The 27,490-nt window shown below is 42.9% G+C and overlaps 1 protein-coding gene across 2 annotated transcripts in view; it reads left to right on the top strand.

Moving 5' to 3' along the window:
* The window catches only part of zc3h18 (zinc finger CCCH-type containing 18), a 212,621-nt gene that overhangs the window by 154,005 nt on the left and 31,126 nt on the right, over positions 1-27,490 (top strand). For both annotated transcript variants that reach the window (XM_041191400.1, XM_041191399.1), the window contains exons 10-11: positions 9,509-9,697; positions 11,662-11,799. In XM_041191400.1, the coding sequence (XP_041047334.1) occupies positions 9,509-9,697; positions 11,662-11,799 (327 nt within the window). The remainder of the gene's footprint in view (positions 1-9,508; positions 9,698-11,661; positions 11,800-27,490) is intronic.

Here is a 27,490-nt window from a genome sequence, read left to right as displayed (position 1 = left end):
TTGCTAGGCCATTTCAGAGGGCATTTAAGGGTCTGGAGTCACACGTAGGCCAGACATGTAAGGGACATTAGTGAACCAGATGGGTTTTTCCAATAATTGATGATAGTTGCCATGGTCACCATTACTGAGATTAGTTTTATATTCCAGATTTTATTTATCGAATTCAAATTCCACCAGCTGCCATGGTGGGATTTGAATTCATGTGTCCCTGAGGCAATAGCCTGAGCTTCTAGTCCAGTGACATTAGCAGTACGCCATTGTCTCACTTCTGAACACAAGGAACTTTAAGGGGATATCCCATCTACTCCAAATAATTCACTGCAGATGTTTTCAGGCACTATTTTTTTGAACTGTGTGGACTCATTCAAATTTTGGTTACATTCGGACTGACTGCTAAAATAGAGCAGAGATAATATTGCTCTTGTGTTGTAGCTTTATTCTGGATTTGTAGAATTATCTCTTTATGTACTGTTTTGGCACAGGCAATAGTTCCTCATATTCTTACTGATCAAAAGCTTCCTCCTGAGGTGAAATTCCAGTAGCACGAATACTTCTTTGTGACTGCATCTCCACAGCTGAGTATGTAGTGTAAGCACCTGTTGCGTGAGATTGAGATTCCACTCACTGCTTGTCTGACAGACACACCTGAATCAGCTACAATTTCTTCCAGTTCAACATTGATAAGACCAAAACAATAGCCTTCAGTCCCCACCAAAGATTCCAATACCTCATCATTGACTGACTGTTTCAGATGAACCATGGCTGTTCACAAGACGTCACCCTGTTTGACCCCCAAGCCAAGCTTCTGCATTCATATCCTCTCCATTACAAAACCTGCCTACTAACATCTTTAGTACTGTCTATCTCCACTCCTGCCTCAGCTCATTTACTGTTCAAGCCTTTGTAATCTCTAAAATTGACTATTCCAGTAACAGTCTTCCCATCTTCCATAAATTGGAGCTAATTGAAAACTCTGTTGCCTATGTCCACACCACATGATCACTCATCTGACCTAAGTTGACTCCTGGTCTGACACTGCCCTGAATTTAAACTTCTTATCCTCATGTTGGTATCCCTTCATAACCTCACCTCTCCCGATATGTAATCTGCAGCCCTAAAACCTATTAAGACTATTTCCTTCATTCAACTATTGACAGCCGTGCCTTCAGCTGTTAAGCCCAGGGCTCTGAAATTCCCTCCATAAACCTCTGTGTGTCTCTTTCCTCTCCTCCTTTAAGACTCTCTTTCAAAACTACCTTTCAATCAAATTTTTAGCATTCTTCCAGTATCCCCTTCTTTGACTGTGAGAGATGAGAGATTTCAGTCATGGGGATAGATAGGAGAAGCTGGTTCTGTTCTCCTTAGCAAAGAGGACATTGAGAAGTGTTTGATAGAGGTACTCAAAATCATGAGGAGTCAAGACAGAGTAGATAGAGAGAAGCTGTTCCTATTGCTGGTCGGGTCGAGAACCAGAGGGCACTAACCTAAGATGAGTGACAAAATAACCAAAAACAACCTGAGAAAGAAAATGTTTATGCAGCAAGTGCAGGGAGCAGGGATAATTAATTGGAGGAAAGCCAACTTTGATGGGATGAGAATGCATTAGAATCGAGTGACTAAGAATCAAATGTTGGCAGAAAAGACAGTGACTGGACAATGGGCAGCCTTCAAAAAAAAAGTTTTCAGGCAATGTCAAGGTGAATTCCCTTGAAGGGGTAAGGTAGGACAAATAAATCCAGAGCGCCTTGGATTATGAGAAAGATAGAGGTAAAGATGAAAAGGAAAAAGTGCGCCTATGACAGATGTCAGGTGGAAAATACAATGGAGAATTAGGCTCAATATAGAAGGACCAGAGAAGAAGTAAAGAAACTAATAAGAAAAGCAAGGAGAGAGTATGAAAAAAGGCTGGCAGCAAGCATAAAAGGGAATCCCAATGTCATCTATAAGCATGTGAATAATAAAAGGGTGGTAAAAGAAAGAATAGGGCCAATTATGGACAAAAAAGGGGACTTGCTTGTCGTGGCTGGAGAAATAGCGGATGTGTCGAACAAGTACTTTGCATCTTCCTTTACAAAGGAAGAAGTTGCTACCCAGGCCAAAGTGAGAGAGGAGATAACTGATACACTAGAAGAACTTACAATCGAGAGGAATGAGGTGTTGGAAAGGTTATCTTTACTTAAAATAGATAAGCCACCAGGAGGGAAGTGAGAGTGGAAATTGCAAAGCCACTAGTGATAATCTTCCAGTCTTCCTTAGACACAGGGGAGATGCCAAAGGACTGGAGATCTGTGAATGTTACACCCTTGTTCACAAAGTGGTGTAAGGATAAAGCTGGCAACTACAGGCCAGTCAGTTTGACCTCAGTGGTAGGGAAACTTCTGGAAACTATAATGCAGGATATAATCAAAAATCACTTAGACAAGTGTAAGATAATTAAGCCAGCATGGATTCATCAAGGGAAAATCATGTTTTACTAACTTGAAGTGTTTTAAGGAGGTCACAGAGAAGGATGATAAAGGAAACACTGTTGATGTGGTAAATCTGGATTTTCAAAAGGCATTTGATACAGTACCACACAATAGACTTGTGAGCAAAATTCTAGGTCATGGAATAAAAGGGAAAGTAGGCACTTGGAAAAAATATTGGCTGAGCGACAGGAAACAGAGAGTAATGATAAACGGTTGTTTGTCAGATTGGAGGGAGGTTTGTAGTGGAGTTCCTCAGGGGTCAGTATTGGGATCCTTGCTCTTCCTGATATATGTTAATAACCTAGACTGTGGTGTTCAGGGCATGATTTCAAAATTTACAAATGATACGAAGATTGAAAATGTTGACAACTGTGATGGAGATAGCCTTGAACTTCAAAAGGACATAGACATGTTGATGGATTGGGCAGACAAGCAGCAGATGAAGTTCAATGCAGAGAAGTGTCAGGTGATTCATTTTGGCAGGAAAGATATGGTCAGACAGTATGAAACAAAGGGAGAGCCTCTAAAGGAGGTGCAGGAACAGAGGGACCTCGGTGTATATGTACATAGATCATTGAAGATGACAGGGCATGTTGAGAGAGCAGTTAATAAAGCATATAGTACCTTAGGCTTTATTAATAGGGGCATTGAGCACAAGAGTAAGGAGGTCATGTTGAACTTGTATAGGACACTAGTTAGGCCTCATCTGGAGTACTGCATCCAGTTCTGGCTGCCACACTTGAATAAGGATGTGAAGGCATTGGAGAGATTACAGAGGAGGTTCACAAGAATGATTCCCAGGATGAACAACTGTAACTATGAGGATAGATTGGAGAGGTTGACTGTTTTCCTTGGAGAAAAGATGGCTGAGAGGAGCCTTGATAGAAGTATTCAAGATCCTGAGGTGTATGGACACAGTAAATAATGAGAAACTGTTCCCACTCAAGGGAACATCAAGAAATAGAGGGCACAGATTTAAAATAATTGGCACAAGGAGTAAATGAGATATGAGGAAAAAAATTTTCACCCAGAGGGTGGTTGGAGTCGGGAATGAACTTCCTGAGAGGGTGGTGGAGGCAGGTTCGATCGAGGTATTCAAAAGGGATTTGGATTGCTACCTGAAAATAGAGAATGTGCAAGGCTTTGGGGCTAAGGCAGGGGAGTGGGACCATGTGAAATGCTCTTTCAGAGAGCCAGTGCAGACTCGATGGGCCAAATGGCCTCCTTTGCACTGTAATGATACTGTGAAGTGGTTACAAGCTGAAATGCACTGCCTGAGAGGTGATGGAGACTGATTCAGTTATAACTTTCAAAGAGGAATTGGATAAGCATCTGAATATTTTTTTTAAAATTGCAGGGTTACAGGGGAAAAAGCACGGGAGTGGGGCTAGCTTAATTGCTGTTGCAGACATGTTGTGTGGACTAAACATGCTGAATGGCCCGCTGTACTGTAACCATTCTGTGATTCCATTCTATACATTATAGTTTGTGCTTCTCTGGAGTGCCTTTGGATGATTTCCTATGTTAAAGGTGCTGTATAAATGCATGTTGTTCTATCTAATTAGATTTACTATAATTAACCTATGGCCTTGTAAAGAGTACGCATATAATATTCAAGCTGTTCAATTTTCTTCAGCCATGAGATCGATTCCCTTGTATGAGCTCCCAATCCCAGTGCAGAATAATACTCAGTTGAAGTGCCAGAGTGCAGAATTGCCCCTATTGCTGATATTTGTACAGTATTTGTCCTGGAATTTTGTATGTAAAAAATATTTTAAGAACATAATATAAGATATAGAACCAGGAATAGGCCTTTTAACCCTTTGCGCCCGCTTCACTATTCAATAAGATCATGTCTGATCTGATTGTGGATTAAATTCCACTCTCCTGCCTGCCCCCCATAACCTTTGACTCCCTTGTAGATCAAAAATCTGTCTAATGCAGCCTTGAATATATTCAATAACCCAGCCTCCATAGCTCTCTAGGGTAGTGAATTCCAAAGATTAACGACCCACTGAGAGAAGAAATTCCTCATCTCCATCTTAAATGGGAGACCTTATTTTGAAAGCTTTCCCCCTAGTTCTAGATTCCCCTATGAGGGGAAATATCCTCTCAGCATCTACCCTGTCAATCAAACATGGACAAAAGAGTTGAACTCCCAAAGTGAGGTGAGAGTGACTGCCCTTAACATCAAGGCTGCATTTGACCGAATGTGGCATCAAGGAGCCCTAGCAATGCTGAGGCAATGGGAAACAGGGGAAAACTCTCTGCTGGTTGGAGTCATACCGAGCACACAGGAAAATGGTTGTGGTTGTTGGTCAGTCATCTCAGTTCCAGGACATCACCACAGGAGTTCCTCAGGGTAATGTCCTCGGCCCAACCATCTTCAGCTGCTTCATCAATGATCTTCCTTCCATCATAAGGACAGAAGTGGGGATGTTCGCTGATGATTGCACAATGTTCACCATTCGTGACTTCTCAGATACTGAAGCAGTCCATGTCCAAATACAGCAAGACCTGGACAATATCCAGGCATTGGCTGACAAGTCGCAAGTAACATTTTGCCACACAAATGTCAGGCAATGACCATCTCCACCAAGAGAGAATCCACCCATCGCCCCTTGATATTCAATGGCATTACTATCACTGATTCCCCTACCATCAACATCCTGGGGGTTACCATTGACCAGAAACTGAACTGGACTAGCCATATAAACACTGTGGCTCCAAGAGCAGGTCAGAGGCTAGGAATCCTGTGACGAGTAACTCACCTCCTGACTCCCCAAAGCCTGTACACCATCTTCAAGGCACAAGTCAGGAGTGTGATGGAACACTCCCCACTTGCGTGGATGAGTTCAGCTCCCACAACACTCATGAAGCTTGATATCATCCAGGACAAAGCAGCCTGCTTGATTGTCACCACATCCACAAACATTCACTCCCTCCACCATTAATGCACAGTAGCAGCAGTGTGTACCATCTACATGATGCATTGCAGGAATTCATCAAGGCTCCTTCGACAGCACCTTCCAAACCCACAACCACTATCATCTAGAAGGACAAGGGCAACAGATAGATGGGAACACCACCACCTGGCAGTTCCCCTCCAAGTCATTCACCATCCTGATTTGGAAATATATTGCCGTTCCATCACTATCGCTGGGTCAAAATCCTGGAACTCCCTTCCTAACAGCACTGTGGGTGTACCTAAACCACATGGACTGCAGCGGTTCAAGAAGGCAGCTCATCACCACCACCTCAAGAACAATAAGGATGGGCAATAAATGCTGGCCCAGCCAGCAAAGCCCACACTCCCCATCAGTAACTAAAAAGAAAATAAAGCCCCCTCAAATCTTACATGTTTCAATAAGATCACCTCTTATTCCTTTAAACTCCAATGAGTAACAGGCCCAACCTGCTCAATCTTTCCTCTTAAGACAACCTCCTTGACCCTAGGAATCAACCTACTGAACCTTCTTTGAACTCTCACCAATACAAGCATAGCCCTCCTTAAACGAGACCAAAACTGTACACAGTATTCTGGGTGTGGTCTCATCAATGCCTTGTACAGTTGTAACGAGACTTCCCTCCTTTTAAATCCCGTCCTCCTCTCACTAAAGGCCAGCATTCCATTTGCCTTCATAATTATCTGCATGCTAACTTTTTTGTGATTCATGTACCAGATCCCTCTGTACTGCAGTGTTCTGCAATCTCTCTCTATTTAAACCAAAGTGGGCATCCTGACATCTTCCCACATTATACTTCATCTGCCAAATTTTTGCCCACTCACATAACTATATTTGTATCCTCCTCAGAATGTCTTACCTATCTTTGTATCATTAGCAAATTTGACTGCAATACACTTTATCCCTTTAAAATAGATTGCAAATAGTTGAGACCCCAGCCCTGTTCCCTGCAGTACTCTCCATGTTACTGTTTGCCAATCTGAAAATGATCTGTTTATCCTGACTCTTTGCTTCCTGTTAGTTAGCCAACCCTCTCTCTGTGCTAATATATCACACCCAACACCATGAACTCTTCTGTTGAAGAGTCATACAGACTTAAGACGTTAACTTGTGTTCCTCTCTGCAGATGCTGTCAGACCTGCTGAGTTTTTCCAGGTATTTTTGTTTTTACCATGAGCTCTTATCTTGTGAATGTGGCACCTTATGCGCATTGAGCACTTCCACCCTCCCATCATTTTGCAGTTGCTTTCATACATCTTTTAACTTGAGTTTCCATCCTGAAAACATATGTTCGTACACAGGTTAAATTTTGATGCAACTCTGAATCCTGAATACTCTTATCTGACTCTAAATTTCTGTAATGGTTCAACTGCTTACAAGTGTTTTTAAAAAAACAACTGTCATGCCCCAAGATTGATTTAAAATGTGTAAGCAATACATTTTGGGACAAATCATTTTAATGTGGCAATGTACTTATTAAGTGTAAAATCATCCTCTTCCTCCCATCGACGGTAACAAGCCTGTACCCATTGTACTTCATTATAAGAACACTGAATGGGTGCTTTGATCTAAGTAATAATCAAAGATGCACCAGACATAAATCACCTTCACCATAAATCTTTAAGAAAATATCTTGGGTAACAAGCCCAGTTAGGAATTAATGATGTCTATAGTTGGCTTGCTGACCTATCTTGCATCACCCAGTCAGATTGCATTTGTATTAACTTACCACTCTAGTTACGGTACATATAAATTGGAATGAATGAATTAATCCTTTGTTGCCAAATCATGAAAGAAGTTGGATAGCAAGTTGTGCACAATTGTTTATTAACTTCAGAATCATAAGTAGCAGTACTTAAATATTAATAGGCAAGACATTTTTGGTAAGGTTAACTAATTAATAAGGTTATTAAGACAGATTTAGTTAGTTAATTAATTCTGCCCTAGCTGATTTGCTGCTTACTAATTTGTAATCAAGATCTGTGGCTGAAATTCGTGGGATTAATTAAAGATTAGACTCCATAGATGGCTGACACTGTTCAATATCAAGTCTATTGAATAGATTAAAGTATTAATGCTTGTAATTAGCAGTGCGACCAAAATTTATAGACCTCACCCATAGGAGCCAACTGACAGGAGCCAATTAGCATCATCTTTCTGGGATATCAATGTGATGAAGCTCCATCTGTAGAGGATTGTTCATTTATTTCTCTTGGATCCTCTGCTGCTTGTGTGTTGGTAGTTGTATCTGCACTAACCGGCTTAGTGGAACTGTAAATATCGAACGTCGTGAATTAACAACTCTCAGATATCAGTCCAGATTAAGGGTTCCTTCAGTGATCTGAGAGCTTTCAGGGGATTAATTTGTTTGTGAATAATTCTAAAAATTAAATGAAACTGTGATCGGCACACTGTATGACTTTTGATTCTGCCAGATTATTTCTTATGCTAATTAATACTTGTGGCCTAAGATGCACAGTCCATCAGTTTCTGGTCCATACTTGCTATTCCAGTGTGTATATCAATGGCATATTAGGACTATTGTTTGCTAACTCCCAAAATAGCTTATTTGAATCCCTGATCATGTTTGTTGCAAGTGCCGGTTTGATTAGAAGACGGTTCTTTTCACTACGGCGTCAGAAAACTTACTTGGAGGGATAACACCAAAATAATGAAGCCCCGAACTGTCTTTTGTATGTCCCTATTGTTTTCCTTCTCCCTTTCTGGGAGAATGTTTGGACCAACCATCTTCTGAGTAAAGAAGTTTTAATTTTTCCTTGATACATTGGTTTTAGATTTACTTTTGAATAATTTATGGTTATGTCTCTTGTTCCTGCCAACCTGAGCTTTCTTAGTATTTTGGGTTCACCTTTTTTGTGCCATTTTAACATTTTATATACCAGATGGAGTATTGAGTGCAAATGCAGGGAAGTTGTGATTAACCTTTATAAAGCTCTGGTTCAGCCACAACCAGAGTATTGCGTCTAGTCCTGGTCACCACACAGTAGGAAGAATATAAGGGTCCTTGAGAAGACGCAGAAGAGATTTACCAAAGTGGTTCCAGGGATGAGGCATTTTAATCACAAAGTTAGGTTGGAGAAGCTGGGGTTGTTCTCCTTGGAGCAAAGAAAGTTGAGAGATTTGATAGAACTGTACAGGATTATGATAGGTTTTGATAAGGTAGACAAAGAAAAGCTGTTCCCATTAGCTGATGGTACAAGTTCTAGGGGACAAGAAATGCATGGGATTTTTTTTGTTATTCAATCCTGGGACTTGAGTTTTGCTGGCCATCCCTAATTCTTCTTGAGATGGTGGCGGTGAGCTGCTGCCTTGAATCGCTGCAGTCCATCTAGTGTGAGTACACCCACAGTGCTGTTATGGAGGGTGATTTTGTTCCAGCGACAGTGAAAGAACGGCAACATAATTCCAAGTCAGCGTGGTGAGTGACTTGGAGGGGAACTTGTTCCCATGCATCTGCTGCCATCATCCTTCTAGTTGGAAATATAGGAACATAGGACTTAGGAGCAGGAGTGGGCTATTCAGCCCTTTGGGCTTGCTCCGCCATTCAGTAAGATCATGGCTGATCTGGTTGTGGCCTCAACTCCACTTTCCTGTCTACCAACCCCCCACCATAACCCTTGACTCCCATAGAAGCAGATGGTTGAGATCATGGGTTTGGAAGGTGCTGTTGGAGGAGTCATGGCCAGCTGCTGCCTGCAGTGCATCTTGTAGATGGCACACACTGCTACAACTGTGTGCCTGGGGTGGAGGGAGTGAATGTTTAAGTTGATGGATGGGGTGCCACTCAAGTAGGCTGCTTTCTATTGGATGGCGTGGTGCTTCTTGAGTGTTGTTGGAGCTACACTCATCCAGATAAGTGAACAATATTACATCACACTCCTGACTTGTGCGTTGTGGATGGTGGGCAGGCTCAAGCTCAAGGGAGAAGGAATCTATTTGTGAGAGCAGCATAATATTGCACTAGTTGTCAATCTTTCAGTACCTAATAGTCATGTGGAGTTGATCTTTTAAGTCTAGAATCTAAAAACTAACCAACTTGATTGTAATTTCTAGCCGGCAAGTAGAACCACCCAAGAAAGAAGCTGCTCCAACGACTACTGTAAAACGAGCAGATGAATGGAAAGACCCATGGCGCCGATCCAAATCACCCAAAAAAAGGCCAGTTTCAACAACATCACCAGGCCGTGGGCGTAAGCGACGAAGAACATCTGGATCATCCGTTTCAGTCTCTGGCTCGTCAAGGTACGTTGGATTTTGGAACTAATTGCAGTTTCAACAAATCTAATCCACGGTCATCAGCAAAATGGGTTTGAAAAATGGGAAGGCCCAACTTTCATGGCCTTCCTACTCGCCTTGCAGAAATACCCAGTTGCCTTGGTATGAAGGTCATGGAGAAAAGGTTGGACACTTGGGCTCTTCCCTTTAATAATGCCTTGAGGTTACAGTGCTTCCCTTAGGAAGGGAGGTTTGCCAGTGCCTGCTGAAAGCAAAGCCCGACCATGCTATTTAAACGAAGGTGGAGTGGGTGGTAGGAGAAGTAGTGTGAGTGTATGCTTGCAGCCTTCTATTTTGTTTTTCGTCTGCACTGTTGACTTGGCCCTTCATCACAATAGTACATAGAAAAGATGACGCTGTGGTCTAACCTGGAGTTCCACTGGATCTGGGAATTGGCAGAAGAATTTCAGCTAGGCTTTAAATATTTAAATAGATGGGCGAAGTCCAAACACGATCTATTGGCTGCCAATGGAAATTACAGCCAGTAGGTGCTGTTTTTCAAGGCCAACCTGGAAAACCTTTGACTTTCTTGTGTCAACTGTAGTTCACTGGATATAACTCTTGTACCTGATTCAGAAGGTTGTGGTATCCACACTTCCACACCAGTGACGTAAGCACAAAAATCAAAGACTCTCCAATACTAGAGACGTGCTGCGCTGTTGGAGGTATTATTTCTTAGTTGATACAGTAAGCCAAGGCCCCTTTGCCCTCTCAGGTGGATGTAAGAGATCCCATGGCTCTATTTTGAAGAAGGACAGGGGAGTTATCACTGATGTCCTGGCCAATATTTAATCCTCAATCAACATCACTAGAACAGATTGCCTATTAGGTTATCACATCACTGTTTTGGGGAGCTTGCAGTGCTCAAATTATCTGCTTTGTTTCCTACATCCCAACAGTGACTACACTTTAGAAAGTACTTCATTGGCTGTGAAGCAGTTTGGAGTGCCCTGAAGTTATGAAAGGTACTGTTTTTTCACTAAGCCCCATAAGGACTAAGCTAAAGATGCCACTCTCCTCCCCCCCTCCCCACAAGCACCTCCCAGACCATGTGACCAGAGATGAAATTCCAGGAATCCTGGGCCAGGACAGTATAGGAAAAGAGTCTAGCACATGGGACTGAGTTCAGTACTGCTCACACAGTGATATAAGAGAGCATACAACCTGCACTCAGAGTCAGCCTAGTGTTGGGCAGACCCGTGTTACCAGCAAGCATGGAGACAGCTCCTAGCTTGTACCCTTTACTGTATATTTGTAAATAGTTCTAAGAGTCAATAAAAATTTACAATTAACCTATGTATGACTACAAAGACTTTTTCAGACCTACAGAACTGTAACCAACACCCTACAACAAGCAGGATCAATGCATTTTGAATGTGTTGTTCTAGTCTTATGCCAAGAATGGGGAAAGAGTGATAAGAAAATCTACCTAAAGTACTCTGCTCATATCGATATGTGATTTATAATTCCTATCTAGAGCCACTCCTATCTAGTCAGTGAGATATAGACCCTGTACCCAGTATAGGCCTGCCACTTTCTTTGGAGCCAAACTTTCTCTTAACTTATGCATCTGCAACTTCCTCAGAATATAGCATTAAGAATGACCTGCGGAATTGGCATGTTTTGGAGAGTTGTGTGTTTTAGTATTGAGAAAAGGGCAATTTTGGTACCTGGTTAAGTTTCAGTGACTCATAAATTTACTGTGACCCAGTTCATTTGCCCTGTTAGTTGTTAGACTGACCTACAGATTCCTCCTTTCTGACTCCCTCTTTTCTTGTGTTACATTGCAATTTTACAATCTGCTGGGATCTTCCCAAAATCTTTGGATTCTTTGGGAAACGTTAGGGTTATCCTGCTACCTGTGACAATGTGTGCCGCAATAAAATATGATATTTTGAAGTCAACATTGCTTCTTTTTAAATGTTTTTCAGGTCGTCTTCTCGTTCTTCTTCCTATTCAGGATCTGGCTCATCCAGGTCGCGATCAAGGTCGCACTCAAGATCTTCCTCTTACAGTTCCTATTCCAGCCATTCCTCCAGACACAGTTCCTATTCTGGAAGCAGATCAAGGTAGGATTCATGAAACAGCATATGTATGGATGCATTTGCTCTGTCCAGCTTTTATCCTGCTCTCAGTTCAACAGATTAACTCTTTTATACTCCCCCTCTCCCCCCGTGGCAGAGTGTGAGATATCATGAGTTAAGAATTGGTTTTAAGAGAGAACTGAAATATTTCTCAAATGATTGGCCTCTTGTAATAGGGCACAAACAGTAAAGTTTTCTGTCTCTAGCAAGAGACTTTTGTCAGCGGTGTGATGGCAACAGTCTGTCCAGCTGCATACACCTGTCAGGTTCACATTCTAGAATCTACAGGGGAATCCATGAGTTTACCTATTTTTGTGTTGACCAAGGATTTCAGTGCGGAATAAGGAGAGTTCAAATAGGCAATGGGGTGCAAATATTTGGATGTCAAATTTAGCCGCTTGTTCCATTATTGCTGTTAAATTATTTTCCACACAGAGGGACTCCTAGTCAAATCACATAGAGGTGGAAGAGGGAGCTTGTGATTCCACTACAACTTCCTCATCTATTTTTAGACAAAGAGAAAGCCTGTAATCGGATTGCAATTTGCAAGATCTTTTGTTGAGATCTGAGTGCCTATGAGGAAGTGTCCAGTTCCACTTTATCCCTAAAAGAATTTTCAACACCATAATTACAGTGAGCTCTCTTAAGGGAACAAATTACTCTTTTCTGATGCGAGAACTATAAGGTAGTGATTCTGGGGGGGGGGGTGGGGGGGCTCCAATTATCTAATTATAGACTATAAACTTTAAGTCAGTTAGCCTAACATCTGCCATAGGAAAGTTGCTAGAATTCATTATTAAGGACGTTATAGCAGACTACTTAGAAAAGCATAATGGGATCAAGCAGAGTCAAAATGGTTTTGTGAAAGGGAAATTGTGTTTAGCTATTTATTAGAGTTCTTTGAGAAAGTAACAAGTAAGGCGGATAAAGGGGAACCTGTAGATGCGGTCTACTTGGATTTCCAAAAGGCATTTGATAATGTGCCACAACAAAGGTTACTACACAAGACAAGAGAACATGTTATAGGGAGTAACATATTAGCATGGATAAAGGTAACAGGAAGCAGAGAGCAGGGATAAATGAGTCATTTTCAGGTCGGCAAGTTGTAACCACAGGGATCAGTGCTCAACTATTTACAATCTACATCAATGACTTGGATGAAGGGACCAAATGTATGGCAGCTGAGTTTGCCAATGACACCAAGGTAGATAGAAAAGTAAATTGTCAAGAGGAGGCAAAGAATCTACAAAGGGATATAGATAGGTTGTGTGAGTGGGTAAAAATTTAGCAGATGGAGCATAATGTGGGAAATTGTGAACTTGTCCACTTTGACAGTAAGAATAGAAAAACAGTATACTATTTAAATGGAGAGAGATTTCAGAATTCTGAGGTACAGAGGGATCTGGGTGTCCTGGTTCATGAATCACAAAATATTAGTATGCAGGTGCAGCAAGTGATCAGGAAGGCAAATGATGTTGGTATTTATTGCAATGGGAATGGAATATAAAAGTAGGGAAGTTTTACTGCAGCTGTACAGGGCCGTAGTGAGACCACATCTGAAGTAGTGTGTGCAGTTTTATCTCCTTATTTGAAAAGGGATATAATCGCATTAGAAGCAATTCAGAGATGGTTCATTTGACTTATTCATGGGATGAAGGGCTTATCTTATGAAGAAAGGTTAAACAGGTTGGGCCTTTACTCAGTAAGAGGTGATATAATATATTTCAATAAAACACTGAGGAGACTTGTTTCCTCTTCTATGGGTGACTAGAACTAGGCGACACAGTTTAAGAATAAGAGGTGTCGCTTTTAAAACAGAAATGAAAATTTTTTTCTCTTCCTCAAAGAGCAGAGGCTGGCTCATTGAATATTTTCAAGGCTGAGTTAGATAGATTTTTGAGAGGCAAGGGTTATGGGGGGCAGACAAGAAAGTGGAGTTGAGACTGTAAGCAGCTCAGCCAATTGCAGAGCAGGCTGGAAGGGCCAAATGGCCTACTCCTCCTATGCCAGCACTTTTTTCCCATCCCTAATTGCCCTGCCGCAGCCCCCTCTAGTATAGGAACACACACGCTGCTGTTTGGAAGGGAGTTCCAGGATTTTGACCCAGCAACTGTAAAGGATTGTTTCCAGTGCTTTGATCAATATCGGGTGGTTTCATTCCTCCTTGACTTTCCTGTAGCAGTTTTGATACAATTTGAGTGGCTTGCTAGGAAGGCAGAGGGCATTTCAGAGTCAACCACATTGCTGTGGGTCTGGAGCCACATGTAGGCCAGACCAGGTAATGATGGCAGATTTCCTTCCCTAAAGGATATTAGTGACCCAGAGGGGTTTTTACAACAATCGTTGATGGTTTCATGGTTATTAAGACTGGCTTTTTAATTCTAGACTTATTAATTGAATTTAAATTTCAACAGCTGATGTGGTGGGATTTGCACGTGTTCCCAGACCTTTAGCCTGGGCCTCTGGATTGTGAGTCTACTGACATTGCATCTGTTTTTGTCTTTTTGTATTCATCTTCTCTGGAGAAGAGGATGCTGCCCATTTGGCAGTAAAGAAGGAGTCAATAACAACATTGGATAAGTTAGAAATAACGAGGAGATAAGCTTGGCTAATTGGTTAGCTCTACCAAAGAGCTAACACAGGCAAATTGAACAGAAGAGCATAATTAGGAGCAGGACTGCACAGCCCCTCAACCCTGTTCTGCTATTTAATATGATGCTAGTAAGCAAGTCTGGAAAGCTGAAGAAACATAGGTAGATAAGAAAGAAGTGAGTTTAGCAAGGCTTTAGCATCTTTTAATGCAAGGAGCCTGAAGAATAAGACAGACGAGCTGAGGGCACAGGTAGACACGTGGGGGTATGAGATCATAGCTATGACTGAGACTTGGCTAAAAGAAGGGCAGGACTGGCAGCTCAACATTCCTGGTTATAGAGTATTCAGATGAGATAGGGAGATAGAAGAGGTGGGGGGATGGGTGCAATATTGATCAAGGAATCAATTATAGCAGTGAGGAAAGATGATATCTTGGAAGGATCATCAAATGAGGCCATATGGGTAGAGGTAAAAACACAAAAGGGGCAAACACGCTGTTCGGTGTGTACAATAGGCCCCCAAACAGTCAGGGAGAGATAGGGGATCAAATATGTGATCAAATTTCAGAGAAGTGTAAGAATGATAAGGCAGTAATAGTAGAGGATTTTAACTACCCAAATATTAACACAGTTTTAGTGTGCAAAGTAGGAAGGGAGCAAAACTCTTAAGATGCATCCAGGAGAACTTTTTTAGCCAGTATGTAGAAAGCCCAACAAGGGAGGGGGCAGTTCTGGACCTGATATTCGGAAATGAGCCAGGGCAGGTGGAAGGCGTATAAAATCTTCTGACTCAATGTTACCGCTCTCACCATGAAAACCACAAAACAACTTTCAGTTGGCGGAAGGTATTCTCACCTAGGATGATTTTAAGATACAACCCCTTAACACCCGTTTTCAAAATGCATATTTTTCCATGGAAATTCAAAAATTCATGCGGAAAAGGTATGTAGGGGAGCAGTTTGGAAATAGTGACCATAACTCAGTTAGATTTGAGGATAGTAATGGAAAAGGATAAGGTTGGGCTGGGAATAAAAGTTCTAAACTGGGGAAAGGCTAATTTTACTAAGATGGGATACGATTTAGCCCAAGTGGACTGGGAGCAGTTACTTGCAGATAAAACTATGTCAGAGAAGCGGGAGGCATTCAAGGAGAAAATAGCGAGAGTACAGGGCAAATAATGTTTCCATAAAGACAAACTGGGGGACCAAGTCCGGAGAATTCTGGATGTCAAGGGACATAAAGGTTAGGATTAAGAAAAAAGAGAAATTTATGGCAGATACCAAGGGCTCTATACAGCAGAGTCCCTGGAGGATTATAAAAAGTGCAGAGGGGAACTTAAAAAGGAAATACAAATAACTACAGGTGCTGGAAATCTGAAACAAAAACCTGCTGGAAAAACTCAGCAGGTCTGTCAACATCTGTGGAGAAAGACAGAGTTAAAGTTTCGAGTCTTTCAGAAATTAGGAAACCTAAGAGAGAGCATGAGAAGGCATTGGCGGGTAGCATAAATGAAAATGTAAAGGGGTTTTTTAAATGTACAAAGAGCAAGAGAATAACTAAGGAAAGAGTAGGGTCAATTAGGGACCAAAGAGGTAATGTGTGTGTGGACCTGGAAGACGTGGGTACAGTCCTCAATGAGTACTTTGCATCGGTCTTCACAGCGGAAAAGGACGACGCAGGTATAGAAATCAGGGTGGAGGATTGTGAAATATCAGAGGAAATTACTTAGAGAGGAGGTACTAGCAGGTTTAGCGGCCTTAAAAGTGGATAAATCCACAGGCCCAGATGAGATATATCCCAGGCTGTTGAGGGAGGCAAGGGAAGAGATATCAGGGGCTCTGGCAGTAATTTTAAAATCCTCTCTGGCCACAGGTGAGGTGCCAGAGGACTGGATTTCTTGAAATGAGTACAGGAGAACTTTTTAGGTCAATATGTAGAGAGTCCAACAAGGGATGGCACAGTGCTGGACCTAATTCTGGAGAATGAAGCCGGACAGGTGGCTGAGGTAGTGGTGGGGGAGCATTTTAGTGACAGCGACCACAACATGGTACAATTTAAGCTTGTTATGGACAAAGAAGTAGACAAGTTAAAAAAAATTGTTTTGGATTGGGGGAGAGCGGATTTTCGTAAAATAAGACAGGATCTGGCCAAGGTAGGCTGGGAACAGCTACTTGTGGGGACATCTACAGAGGAGCAGTGGGAGGCATTCAGAAAGGAAATGGGGAGGGTACAGGCTCAACATGTTCCCTCTAGGGTGATAGGAACCGTGGATGACCAGAGATATTCAGGATACAATGAGAAGGAAAAGAGAGGCTTTGAGCAGGTACAAGGGAAGCACATCAGCGGAGGCATTAGTGGAGTACAGAAAGTGCAGGGTGGAGCTTAAGAAAGCAATTAGGAGAGCAAAGGGGATATGAGAAAGCTCTGGCTGGTAAAAGTAGGGAAAAATCCCAAGACATTCTATAAGTATATCAATGGGAAGAGGATAACCAGGGAAAGAGTAGGGACCAAAAGGGCAATCTATGGGTGGAGCCAGAGGACAACACCCAAGAGAATGAGGATGAAGGTATCGAACTTGGGGAGAGAGACTGTAAGATTCTCGAGCAAATTGATATAGGGAGTGACAAGGTATTGGAGGTGTTGGCAGGCTTAAAAGTGGACAAATCTCCAGGTCTGGATGATATGTGTCCCAGATTGCTGAGGAAGGCAAGGGAGGAAATTGCAGGGGCTCTGACCCAAATTTTTAATTCCTCTCTGGCCATGGGGGAGGTGCCAGAGGACTGGAGAACAGCTAATGTGGTTCCGCTATTTAAGAAGAGTTGTAGAGATAAGCCAGGGAACTACAGGCCAGTGAGTCTCATGTCAGTGGTAGGGAAACTATTGGAGAAAATTCTGATGGAGAGTATCTATCTCCACTTGGAGAGGCAAGGTTTGATCAAGGATAGTCAGCATGACTTTGTCAGAGGGAGATCATGCCTGACAAATCTGATTGAATGTTTTGAGGAGGTGACCAGGTGTGTAGATGAGGGGAGTGCAGCTGATGTAGTTTATATGGATTTCAGCAAAGCCTTTGACAAGGTCCCACATTGGAGACTTATAAAGAAGGCAAATGCTAATGGAATACAGGGTAATTTGATAAGGTGAATTCAAAATTTGTTTAGTTGTAGGACACAGAGGGTGATGACAGAAGGATGCTTTATTGACTGGAAGCCAGTGTCCAGTGGCGTACCACAGGGATCTGTGCTGGGTCCCCTATTATTCATCATTTATATGAACGACATAGATGACTATGTGTGGGGTAGGATTCATAAGTTTGTGGATGACACAAAGATTGGCCGGGTGGTTAACAGTGAGATTGAGTGTCTTGGGCTACAGGAAGAAATAGACGGGATGGCCAAATGGGCAGATAAGTGGCAGATGGAATTTAACCCTGAGAAGTGTGAGGTGATACACTTTGGAAGGAGTAATTTGACAAGGAAGTATTCAATGAATGGCATGGCACTAGGAAGTTCTGAGGAACAACGGGACCTTGGAGTGTGTGTCTTTAGATCTCTGAAGGCAGAGGGGCATGTTAGTGGGGTGGTGAAAAAGGCATATGGGACACTTGCCTTTATCAATCGAGGCATAGATTACAAAAGTAGGGAGCTCATGTTGGAGTTGTATAGAGCCTTGGTGAGGCCACAGCTGGAATAATGTGTGCAGTTCTGGTCGCCATATTATAGGAAGGATGTGATTGCACTGGAGGGGGTGCAGAGGAGATTCACCAGGATGTTGCCTGGGATGAAACATTCAAGTTATGAAGAGAGGTTGGATAGACTTGGGTTGTTTTCGTTGGAGCAGAGAAAACCGAGGGGTGACCTGATTGAGGTATACAAGATTATGAGGGGCGTGGTTAGGGAGCAGCTGTTCCTCTTTGTTTAAGGGTCAGTCACAAGGGGGCATAAGTTCAAGGTGAGGGGCAGGAGGTTTGGGGGGGGGGGATGTGAGGAAAAACTTTTTTACCCAGAGGGTGGTGACGTTTTGGAATGGAGGCAGGTTGCTTCACATCCTTTAAAAAGTACCTGGATGAGCACTTGGCAGATCATCACATTCAAGGCTATGGGCCAAGTGCTAATAAATGGGATTAGATAGGTAGGTAGGTCAGGTGTTTCTCACGTGTCAGTGCAGACTCAATGGGCTGAAGGGCATCTTCTGCATTGTAAGATTCTGTGACTGGAGGACTGCTAACGTTGTCCCATTATTTAAAAAAGGGAGGAAGGGATAGACCAAGAAATTACAGGCCAGTCAGTCTAACCTCGGTGGTGGAGAAGTTACTGGACAGAATTCGGAGGGACAAAATATATCTGCACTTGGAGAGACGTGGATTAATCAGGGATAGTCAGCGTGGATTTGTTAAGGGAAGGTCGTGTTTCACAAATTTGATCAAATTTTTTGAGGAGGTAACCAGGAGTGTTGTTCAGGGCAATATATTTGTTGTGGTTCACGTGGACTTTAGCAAGGCTATTGATAAGGTCCCTCATGGCAGACTGGTCAAGAAGGTAAGAGCCCATGGGATCCAAGGCAAAGTGGCACATTGGATCCAAAATTGGCTGAGAGGCAGGAAGCAGAGGGTGATAGTAGAGGGTTGTTTCTGTGACTGGAAGTCTGTTTCCAGTGGGCTCAGTGCTGGGGACCTTGCTGTTTGTGGCATACATAAATGATTTGGACTTTAGTGTCGGGGGTATAATCAAGAAGTTCGTGAATGACATGAAAATTGGTAGGGTGGTAATAATGGAGAGGATAGCTGTAAACTGCAGGAGGATATCGATGGACTGGTCAGGTGGGCAGAGCAGTGGCAAATGGAATTCAACTCAGAAAAATGTGAGGTAATGCACTTGGGGAGAGCTAACAAGGCAACGGATTACACTATGAATGGTATGACCCTGGAAAATGCAGAAGATCAGGGGGACCTTGGTGTGCCTATCCACAGATCCCTGAAGATAGGGCAGGTAGATATGGTGGTTAAGAAGACAAATGGAATACTTGCCTTTATTAGCCAAGGCATAGAATACAAGAGCAGGGAGGTTATGCTGGAACTATATAAAATGCTGGTTAGGCCACAACTGGAGTACTGTGTGCAGTTCTAGCCACCATATTGAAGGAAGGATGTGATGGCACTGGAGAGGGTGCAGAGGAGATTTACCAAGATGTTGCTTGGGGTTGTTTTCCTTGCCTCAGCGAAGGTTGAGAGGGGACATGATAGAAGTGTATAAAATCATGAGGGGCATAGATTGGGTGGATAGGAAGGCACTTTTTCCATTAGTAGAGAGCTCAATAACCAGGGGGCTTAGATTTAAGGTAAGAGGTAGAAGACTAAGAAGAGAATTGAGGAGAAATTTTTTCACCCAGAGGGTGTTGGGAGTCTGGAACTCACTGCCTGAAAGAGTAGTTGAGGCAGAAACTTTGATAACATTTAAGAAGTATTTAGATATTCACTTGCATTGCCTTAGCTTCCAGGGCTATGGGCCAAGTGCTGGAAAATGGGAATTAGTGTAGTCAAACCTTTGTTGACTGGTGCGGACACAGTGGGCTGAGTGATCTCTTTCTGTGCTAAAAACATCTATGAGTCAATGATCATGGATGATCATCAGTCTTAACTCCACTTTCCTGCCTGCCCCATATCCCTTGATTTCCTGAGAGACCAAAAATCTATCTTTCTCTGAGCCTTAAATATATTCATATAATCATGAAACAAGCGCTAAATAGTGCCCTACTGTGCAGTATCATTCAATGCTAATAGATGGCCCCCATTCTAAAAAAGGGGACTTGCACATGGAGACAGGAAAAATAGCAGAGGTATTAAACGAGTACTTTGCATCTGTCTTTACAAAAAAGAAAATGCTACCCATGCTGAGGTGAGAGAGGAGGTAACTTGTATACTAGAAGAATTTACAATTGAGAAGAAGGTGTTGGCAAGGCTGTCTTTATTGAAAAGGTACCAAGACCAGATGAGATGCATCCAAAGGTATTGAGGGAATTGAGAGTGGAAATTGCAAAGCCACCAGTGATTATCTACCAGCCTTCCTTAGATAGGGGTGGTGCCAGAGGACTGGAGAATTGTGAATGTTACATCCTTGTTCAAAAAGGGGTGCAAGGATAAAGCCGGCAACTACAGACCAGTTAGTTTGACCTCAGTGGTGGGGAAACTTCTGGAAACTATGGTTCAGGATAAAATCAGTAGTCACTTGGACAAGTGCAGGACAATTAAGGAAAGCCAACATGGATTTTTTGAGGAGGTAACAGAGAAGGTTGATAAAGGCAATGCTGTTGATATGGTGTATATGGATTTTCAAAAGGCATTTGATACAGTGCCACATGACAGACTTGTGAGCAAAATTCTAGGTCATGGAATAAAAGGGAAAGTAGACACTTGGATAAGAAATTGGTTGAGTGACAGGAAACAGTAGTAATAAATGGTTGTTTTTTGGAGGAAGGTTTGTCGTGGAGGTCCCCAGGGGGTCAGTGTTGAGACCTTTGCTCTTCCTGATATATATGAATGAACTAGACTGTGGTGTGCAGGGCATGATTTCAAAATTTGCAGATGTTACGAAGATTGAAAACATTGTCAACTGTGATGAGGATAGCCTTGAACTTCAAAAGAACATAGACATGTTGGTGGATTGGGCAGACGAGTGACAGATGAAGTTTAATACAGATAAGTGTGAGATGATTCATTTTGGCAGGAAGAATATGGGGAGACAGTATAAAATAAAGGGACAAACTCAAAAAGAGGCGCAGGAACAGAGGGACCTCGGTGTATATGTGCATCGGTCATTGAAGATGGCAGGGCATGTTGAGAGAGCAGTTAACAAAGCATTAAGTATCTTAGGCTTTATTAATAGGGGCATTGAGTATAAGATTAAGGAGGCCATAAAACAGGAGTACTTGTATAAGAGGGAGGCATTGGCATTGTGGTACTGTTGCTGGACTAGTAATCCAGAGACCCAGGGTAAAGCTCTGGGGACCTGGGTTCGATTCCCGGTGGAAATTGAATTTAAAAGCCGAAAGATGACCATGAGACCATTGTCAATTATAAAAACCCATCTGGTTCACTTCTCTTTAGGGAAGGAGATCTGCTGTGCCTACACATCTACATGTGCCAAATTTCCTATACAATCCTGTACCTGTGACTCCAGTTCTGCAGCAATGTGGTTGATTCTGAAATGGCCTAGCAAACCACTCAGTTGTATTAAATTGCTACAATGAAACCAGGCAGACCCGGCATCGATTTTCTATATTTATGTCAAAACTGAACTCAGTAGCTCCATTATCTGGTAGACTGGGCCTGCAGCAGGTGGTGAGGGAACCAAGAGGGAAAAACACACTTGACCTCATCGATCAAGGCAACGGAAACAACAACAACAAACCCAGTCTTGTCGACCTTACAAAGTCCTCCATCTGGGAGCTAGTGCCAAAATTGTGAGAGGTGGGAGTTCTCAACATCGACACCGGACTCCATGAAGTCTCATGGCATCAGTTCAAACATCTGCAAGGAAGCCTCCTGCTGATTATCACGTACTGTCCTCCCTCAGCTGGTGAATCAGTGCTTCTCCATGCTGAGCAGTACTTGGAGGAAGCACTGAGGATGGCAAGGGTGCAGAATGTACTCTGGGTGGAGTCCAAGATTGCTTGGTAGCACCACTGCTGGCCGAGTCTTAAAGACATAGCTGCTAGACTGGGCCTGCAGCCGGTGGTGAGGGAACTAAGAGGGAAAAACACACTTGACCTCATCCTCACCAACCTGCCATGGCACTATCGATAGGAGTGACCACCACAGAGTCGTTGTGGAGACAGAGTCCTGACTTCACATTGAGGATACCCTCCATCGTGTTGTGTGGCACCACCACCGTGCTAAATAGGATAGATTTTGAACAGATCTCGTAACTCAAGACTGGACATCCATGAAGCACTGTGGGCCATCATTAGCAGCAGAATTGTACTCAACCACAATCTGTAACCTCATGGCCCGGCATAAGCCCCACTCTACCATTACCGTCAATCCAGGGGATCAACCCTGGTTCAATGAAGAGTGCAGGAGGGCATGCCAGGAGCAGCAGCAGGCATACCTAAAAATGAGTTGTCAACTTGGTGAAGCTATGACACAGCACTGCTTGTGTGCCAAGTAGCATAAGCAGCAAGTGATAGACAGAGCTAAGCAATCCCACAACCTACAGATCAGATCTAAGCTCTGCAGTTGTGCATGATGGTGGACAATTGAACAACTCACTGGAGGAGACTCCACAAATATCCCCTCAATGATGAGGGAGCCCAGCACGAGTGCGAAAGATAAGCGATTTGCTACAATCTTCAGGCAGAAGTGCCAAGTGGATGATCCACCTTGACCTCCTCCAAAAGGTCCCCAGCATCATAGATGCCAATCTTCAGCCAATTCAGTTCACTCCACCTGATATCAAGAAATAGCTGAAGGCACTGGATAGTGCAAAGGCTATGGGCCCTGACAATATTCCAGCAATAGTACTGAAGACTTGTGCTCCAGAACTTGTCACACCTCCTAGCCAAGCTGTTCCAGTACTGATAGTACACTGGCATCTATCTGGCAATGTGGAAAATTGCCCAGGAATGTCTTGTACACAAAGAGCAGGATAAATCCAAGCTGGCCAATTACCATCTCATCAGTCTACTCGTGATCATCAGTAAAGTGATGGAAGGGGTCATTAACAGTGCTATCAAGCAGAACTTGCTTGACAATAACCTGCTCATTGACGCTCAGTTTGGGTTCAGCCAGGGCCACTCAGCTCCTGACTTCATTACAGCCTTGGTTCAAGCACGGACAAAAGAGCTGAACTCCCAAGGTGAGGTGAGAGTGACTGCCCTTGACATCAAGACTGCATTTAACCACGTGTGGCATCAAGGAGCCCTAGCAAAACTGGAGTCAGTGGGAATCGGGGAAAACTCTCCACTGGTTGGAGTCATACCTAGCACTAAGAAAGATGGTTGTGGTTGCTGGAGGTAAATATCTCAGCTGCAGGACATCACTGCAGGAGTTCCTGAAGGTAGTGCCCTCGGCCTAACCATCTTTAGCTGCTTCATCAGCGACCTTCCTTTCGTCATAAGGTCAGAAGTGGGGATGTTCGCTGATGATTGCACAATGTGCAGCACCATTTGCGACTCCTCAGGTACTGATGCAGTCCATGTCCAAATGCAGCAAGACCTGGACAGTATCCAGGCTTAGGCTAACAAATGGCAAGTAACATTCGTGCCACACAAGTGTCAAGCAATGACCATCTCCAACAAAAGCGATTCTAACCATCGCCCCTTGACGTTCAATGGCATTACCATCACTGAATCCCCTACTATCAACATCTTGGGGGTTACCATTGACCAGAAATGGAATTGGGCTAGCCATATAAATACTGTGGCTACAAGAGCCGGTCAGAGGCTAGGAATCCTGCAATAAGTAACTCACCTCCTGACTCCCCAAAGCCTGTCCAACATCTTCAAGGCACAAGACAGGAGTGTGATGGAATACTCCCCACTTGCCTGGATGAGTGTAGCTCCCACAACACTCATGAAGCTTGACACCATCCAAAACAGCAGCCTGCTTGATTGGCATCCCTTCTGCAAGTATTCACTCCCTCCATTGCCAATGCACAGTAGCAGCAGTGTGTACCATCTACAAGATGCACTGCAGGAATTCATCAAGGCTCCTTAGACAGCAGCTTCCTAACCTACGCCTACTACCATCTAGAAGGACAAGGACAGCAGATAGATGGGAACACCACCACCTGGAAGTTCCCCTCCAAGTCACTCACCATCCTGACTTGGAAATATATCGCTGTTCCTTCACTGTCGCTTGGTCAAAATCCTGGAACTCCCTCCCTAACAGCACTGTGGATGTACCTACACCACATGGACTGCAGCGGTTCAAAGAGTTAGCTCACCACCACCTTCTCAAGGGCAATTCGACATGGGCAATAAATGCTGACCCAGCCAGCAAAGCCCACGTCCCGTGACTGAATTTAAAAAAAAACACTAGTTAGCCCTCATCGGGAGTACTGCGTCCAGTCTGGGCTCCATGCTTGAGGAAAGACATGAAGACATTGGAGAGTGTGCAGAGGAGATTCAGAAGAATGATTCCCGGCATGAAGAACTGTAACTATGAGGATAGATTGGAAAGGTTGGGACTGTTTTCCTTGGAGAAAAGAAGGCTGAGAGGAGACTTGATAGAGGTATTCAAAATCCTAAGGGGTATGGACAGGGTAAATAGTGAAAAACTGTTCCCACTCAAGACAGAATCAAGAACTAGAGGGCACACTTTGAAAATAATTGAGAAAGGGAACAATAGTGATTTGAGGGAAAATCTTTCCACCCAGAGGGTGGCTGGAGTCTGGAACAAGTTTCCTGAGAGGGTGGTGGAGGCAGGCTTGATCGAGGTATTCAAAAGGGAATTGGATTGCTATCTGAAAATAACGTGCATGGTTGTGGGTCTAAGACAGGAAAGTGGGATGAGGTTGAATGCTTTCAGAGAGCCAGTGCAGACTTGATGGATCGAACGGCCTCCTTTTGCACTGTACAGATTCTGTGATGCTTTACCCATCTGCTGTTTTTGCTCCAGTTGTACTCTCTACATTGAGGCTGACCAAATTTGTCACATGACACGCTAGCTCCATGTTGGACTATCCTTGAAGGACACCTACCTGTTGGCCAGATTTTTTCCCAAAATAATTTTTAGGCCACATTATAGAGCACTCCTGGGGCAGTGAAAAGGCATTATCCTTCCTCAAAGATGTATCTCTCATTTGCTTGTATCATCAATGGGAAATGCTCATCTGTTTAACTGTTGTATGAGAGTAACTCAAGTTGCCTTAACCACTGACTTGCCCCCCTGTCCCTACTCATAGAAGGCCCCAGACCCTCCTTTCAAATTGCGATTGTGTGCTTTCACTGACCTGGAACTGAATTTATTCCGCACAATCACTGATTAATGTCCATTTTAATGAGTGCACCGATCTCAGTTCTATGCACTATAAATAAAGATGTTGAAATAGCTGCTTGTCTGATAGCAGGATGACGTGTTTCTAAACGTTCCTTCCACGCTTCTCTTGTTGGACCTCCTTTCACTGTTTTTAGGAACAGGCTCCGAGTTGCACACTCTAAATCTGTATTACCTCCAGACCAATTCCAAATTTCTGTAAGTCTAAGTTTGTACTCTTGATGATGCCTTGGATGCAATTCCGCCCGGGATTTATTGGAGAGAAGAGGAATTCCAGTAGTGGAAACATTGCTGACTTTTGGATCAAAGAAGGTTGGAGTTAGAAATGACATAAAAAGCAACCCAGTGCAAACTAATTTTGGACTTGGTTCATGCAACTCTGGAAATGTTTAGCACATAGATGGAAATTGAAACCAAAACACAGAAGAGAAGCTTGTTGCTGTTCTACAGGAGAACCTGTTATGAGCTGAAAGATAATTTATTCTGGGGAAAGTCCATCCAGGGAAGACTGCAGTTCAGTTATCATTGTTCAAGTGTCCTTCAATGCAAAGAGACTAAGTTAAAGGTTAAAGGAAGATTGCTCAATGGGATTTGAAGACCAGAGATTCTCTCAAGAAGTTAGGATTAAGAAGAAAATTTGGGCAGAATTTTTCTACCCAAAGGATAGTTGAGCAACCTACCAAGGAAATTGAAGGAAATCAACAGCTACTTGGTGGTTGAGGGGCATGCAACAGTGGAGACAGCTCAAAAATTATTGAATTAATTGAAAAAATGTGTGCCAGAGCTATGACAATTTACTCCAGACAAGTGTAAAATACTGGTCAACAATTGTGCACCATGAAAGGTATTAAAGTAACTGAGAAGAAAGTTGAAAATGATTGAAGAACCTTAATGGACACGCAACGTGTTTGACCATAAGTAAATCTGTTAGAATGTTGAATTATGATGCCAAACAGTGAAGTACAAGCCTCTGAGTACCACCATTAAACTATGTAGTGCTCTGGTCAGATAACATTTGTGTGTCCATTCTGGTTACTGAGACACCAGAGAAACAGCCAAGCCCTCAAAGCAGTATTAAGAGGTATAGGGGTGATCTCTAGCGTTCAGCATTTAATTTGTGAGGGCTGGGAAAACGTAGACTTCTGAACCTTGAGAAGATGTCTAAGAGGTGGACATCTAATGGATTATAATGTAGTTAAGGGTATAGGAAAAGTAAATTCAAATTATCACTGAATTAATTTGGAAGAATAAGACCAGGAGACATGGCTTCAAAGAAGTACGATATATAGCAAATTTAGGGTTGATGTCATGAAGGTGTTCTTCACGTAATCAATGCATGGAATGAGTTCCCAGATAGAGCAGTGGAAACAAAAAAAAATGGAGCCATTTATGGACCAATTGAATATGGCAGTGGGGTCTTTAGGGCTTTTCTGAATTCATCAACCAGGATGTGCCAAATGGCCTTCCTCATCCATAATAATTTTGAAGGGAAATGCTTTGCGCCTTTGCATAATCAGAAGCAAAATTCCCACTAGCCATTTAATTGGTGTTACAAAGGCATAATTGAATATAACAGTATCACGGCCATAGATTAACAACACAATATGCAAGGTACTTTGGGGATAGATAGAGGAAGTGCTACTAACGTAATTGCATGACATAAAAACATGTTTGCCACATCAGTAATTGAACTGGTTTGGGCAGGCAGTCTTGAAAGTCATCAGTGATGTTATAAATGACTCCCTGGACACAACTGTGAAAGAGTCTAATTCAATGACCCCAGTTAACATGTAGTTTAGACATCCTGACCACTTGTTGCCTGTGGCAAGTTTTGTCAGTGGAGCAAGAAGTTTTTTGGTTTCTCTTGAGTTGTGATTTGGGTGGAGTCGACCATCAGTGAAGTTTGTAGCAATTGAAACTGGAAAAACTACCATCATGTTGGAGAGTCAGATTGGCATTGCACAATAAATGGCTCTAAATATATTCTTTCATTTTACAGAGGAAAAAAATGACAATTTGACAGATAATCATAGTAATGATAACCCTTGATTTCTGAGCAAGAAGTCCAATAACTTGCTCGTGTGTTGCAGTT

This window comes from Carcharodon carcharias, chromosome 7 (genome assembly GCF_017639515.1).
Source record: "Carcharodon carcharias isolate sCarCar2 chromosome 7, sCarCar2.pri, whole genome shotgun sequence".
NCBI classification, from domain to species: Eukaryota; Metazoa; Chordata; class Chondrichthyes; order Lamniformes; family Lamnidae; genus Carcharodon; species Carcharodon carcharias.
The sequence above is the reverse complement of the archived record's forward strand: the minus strand, read 5'-3'. Positions and strand labels throughout refer to the sequence as shown.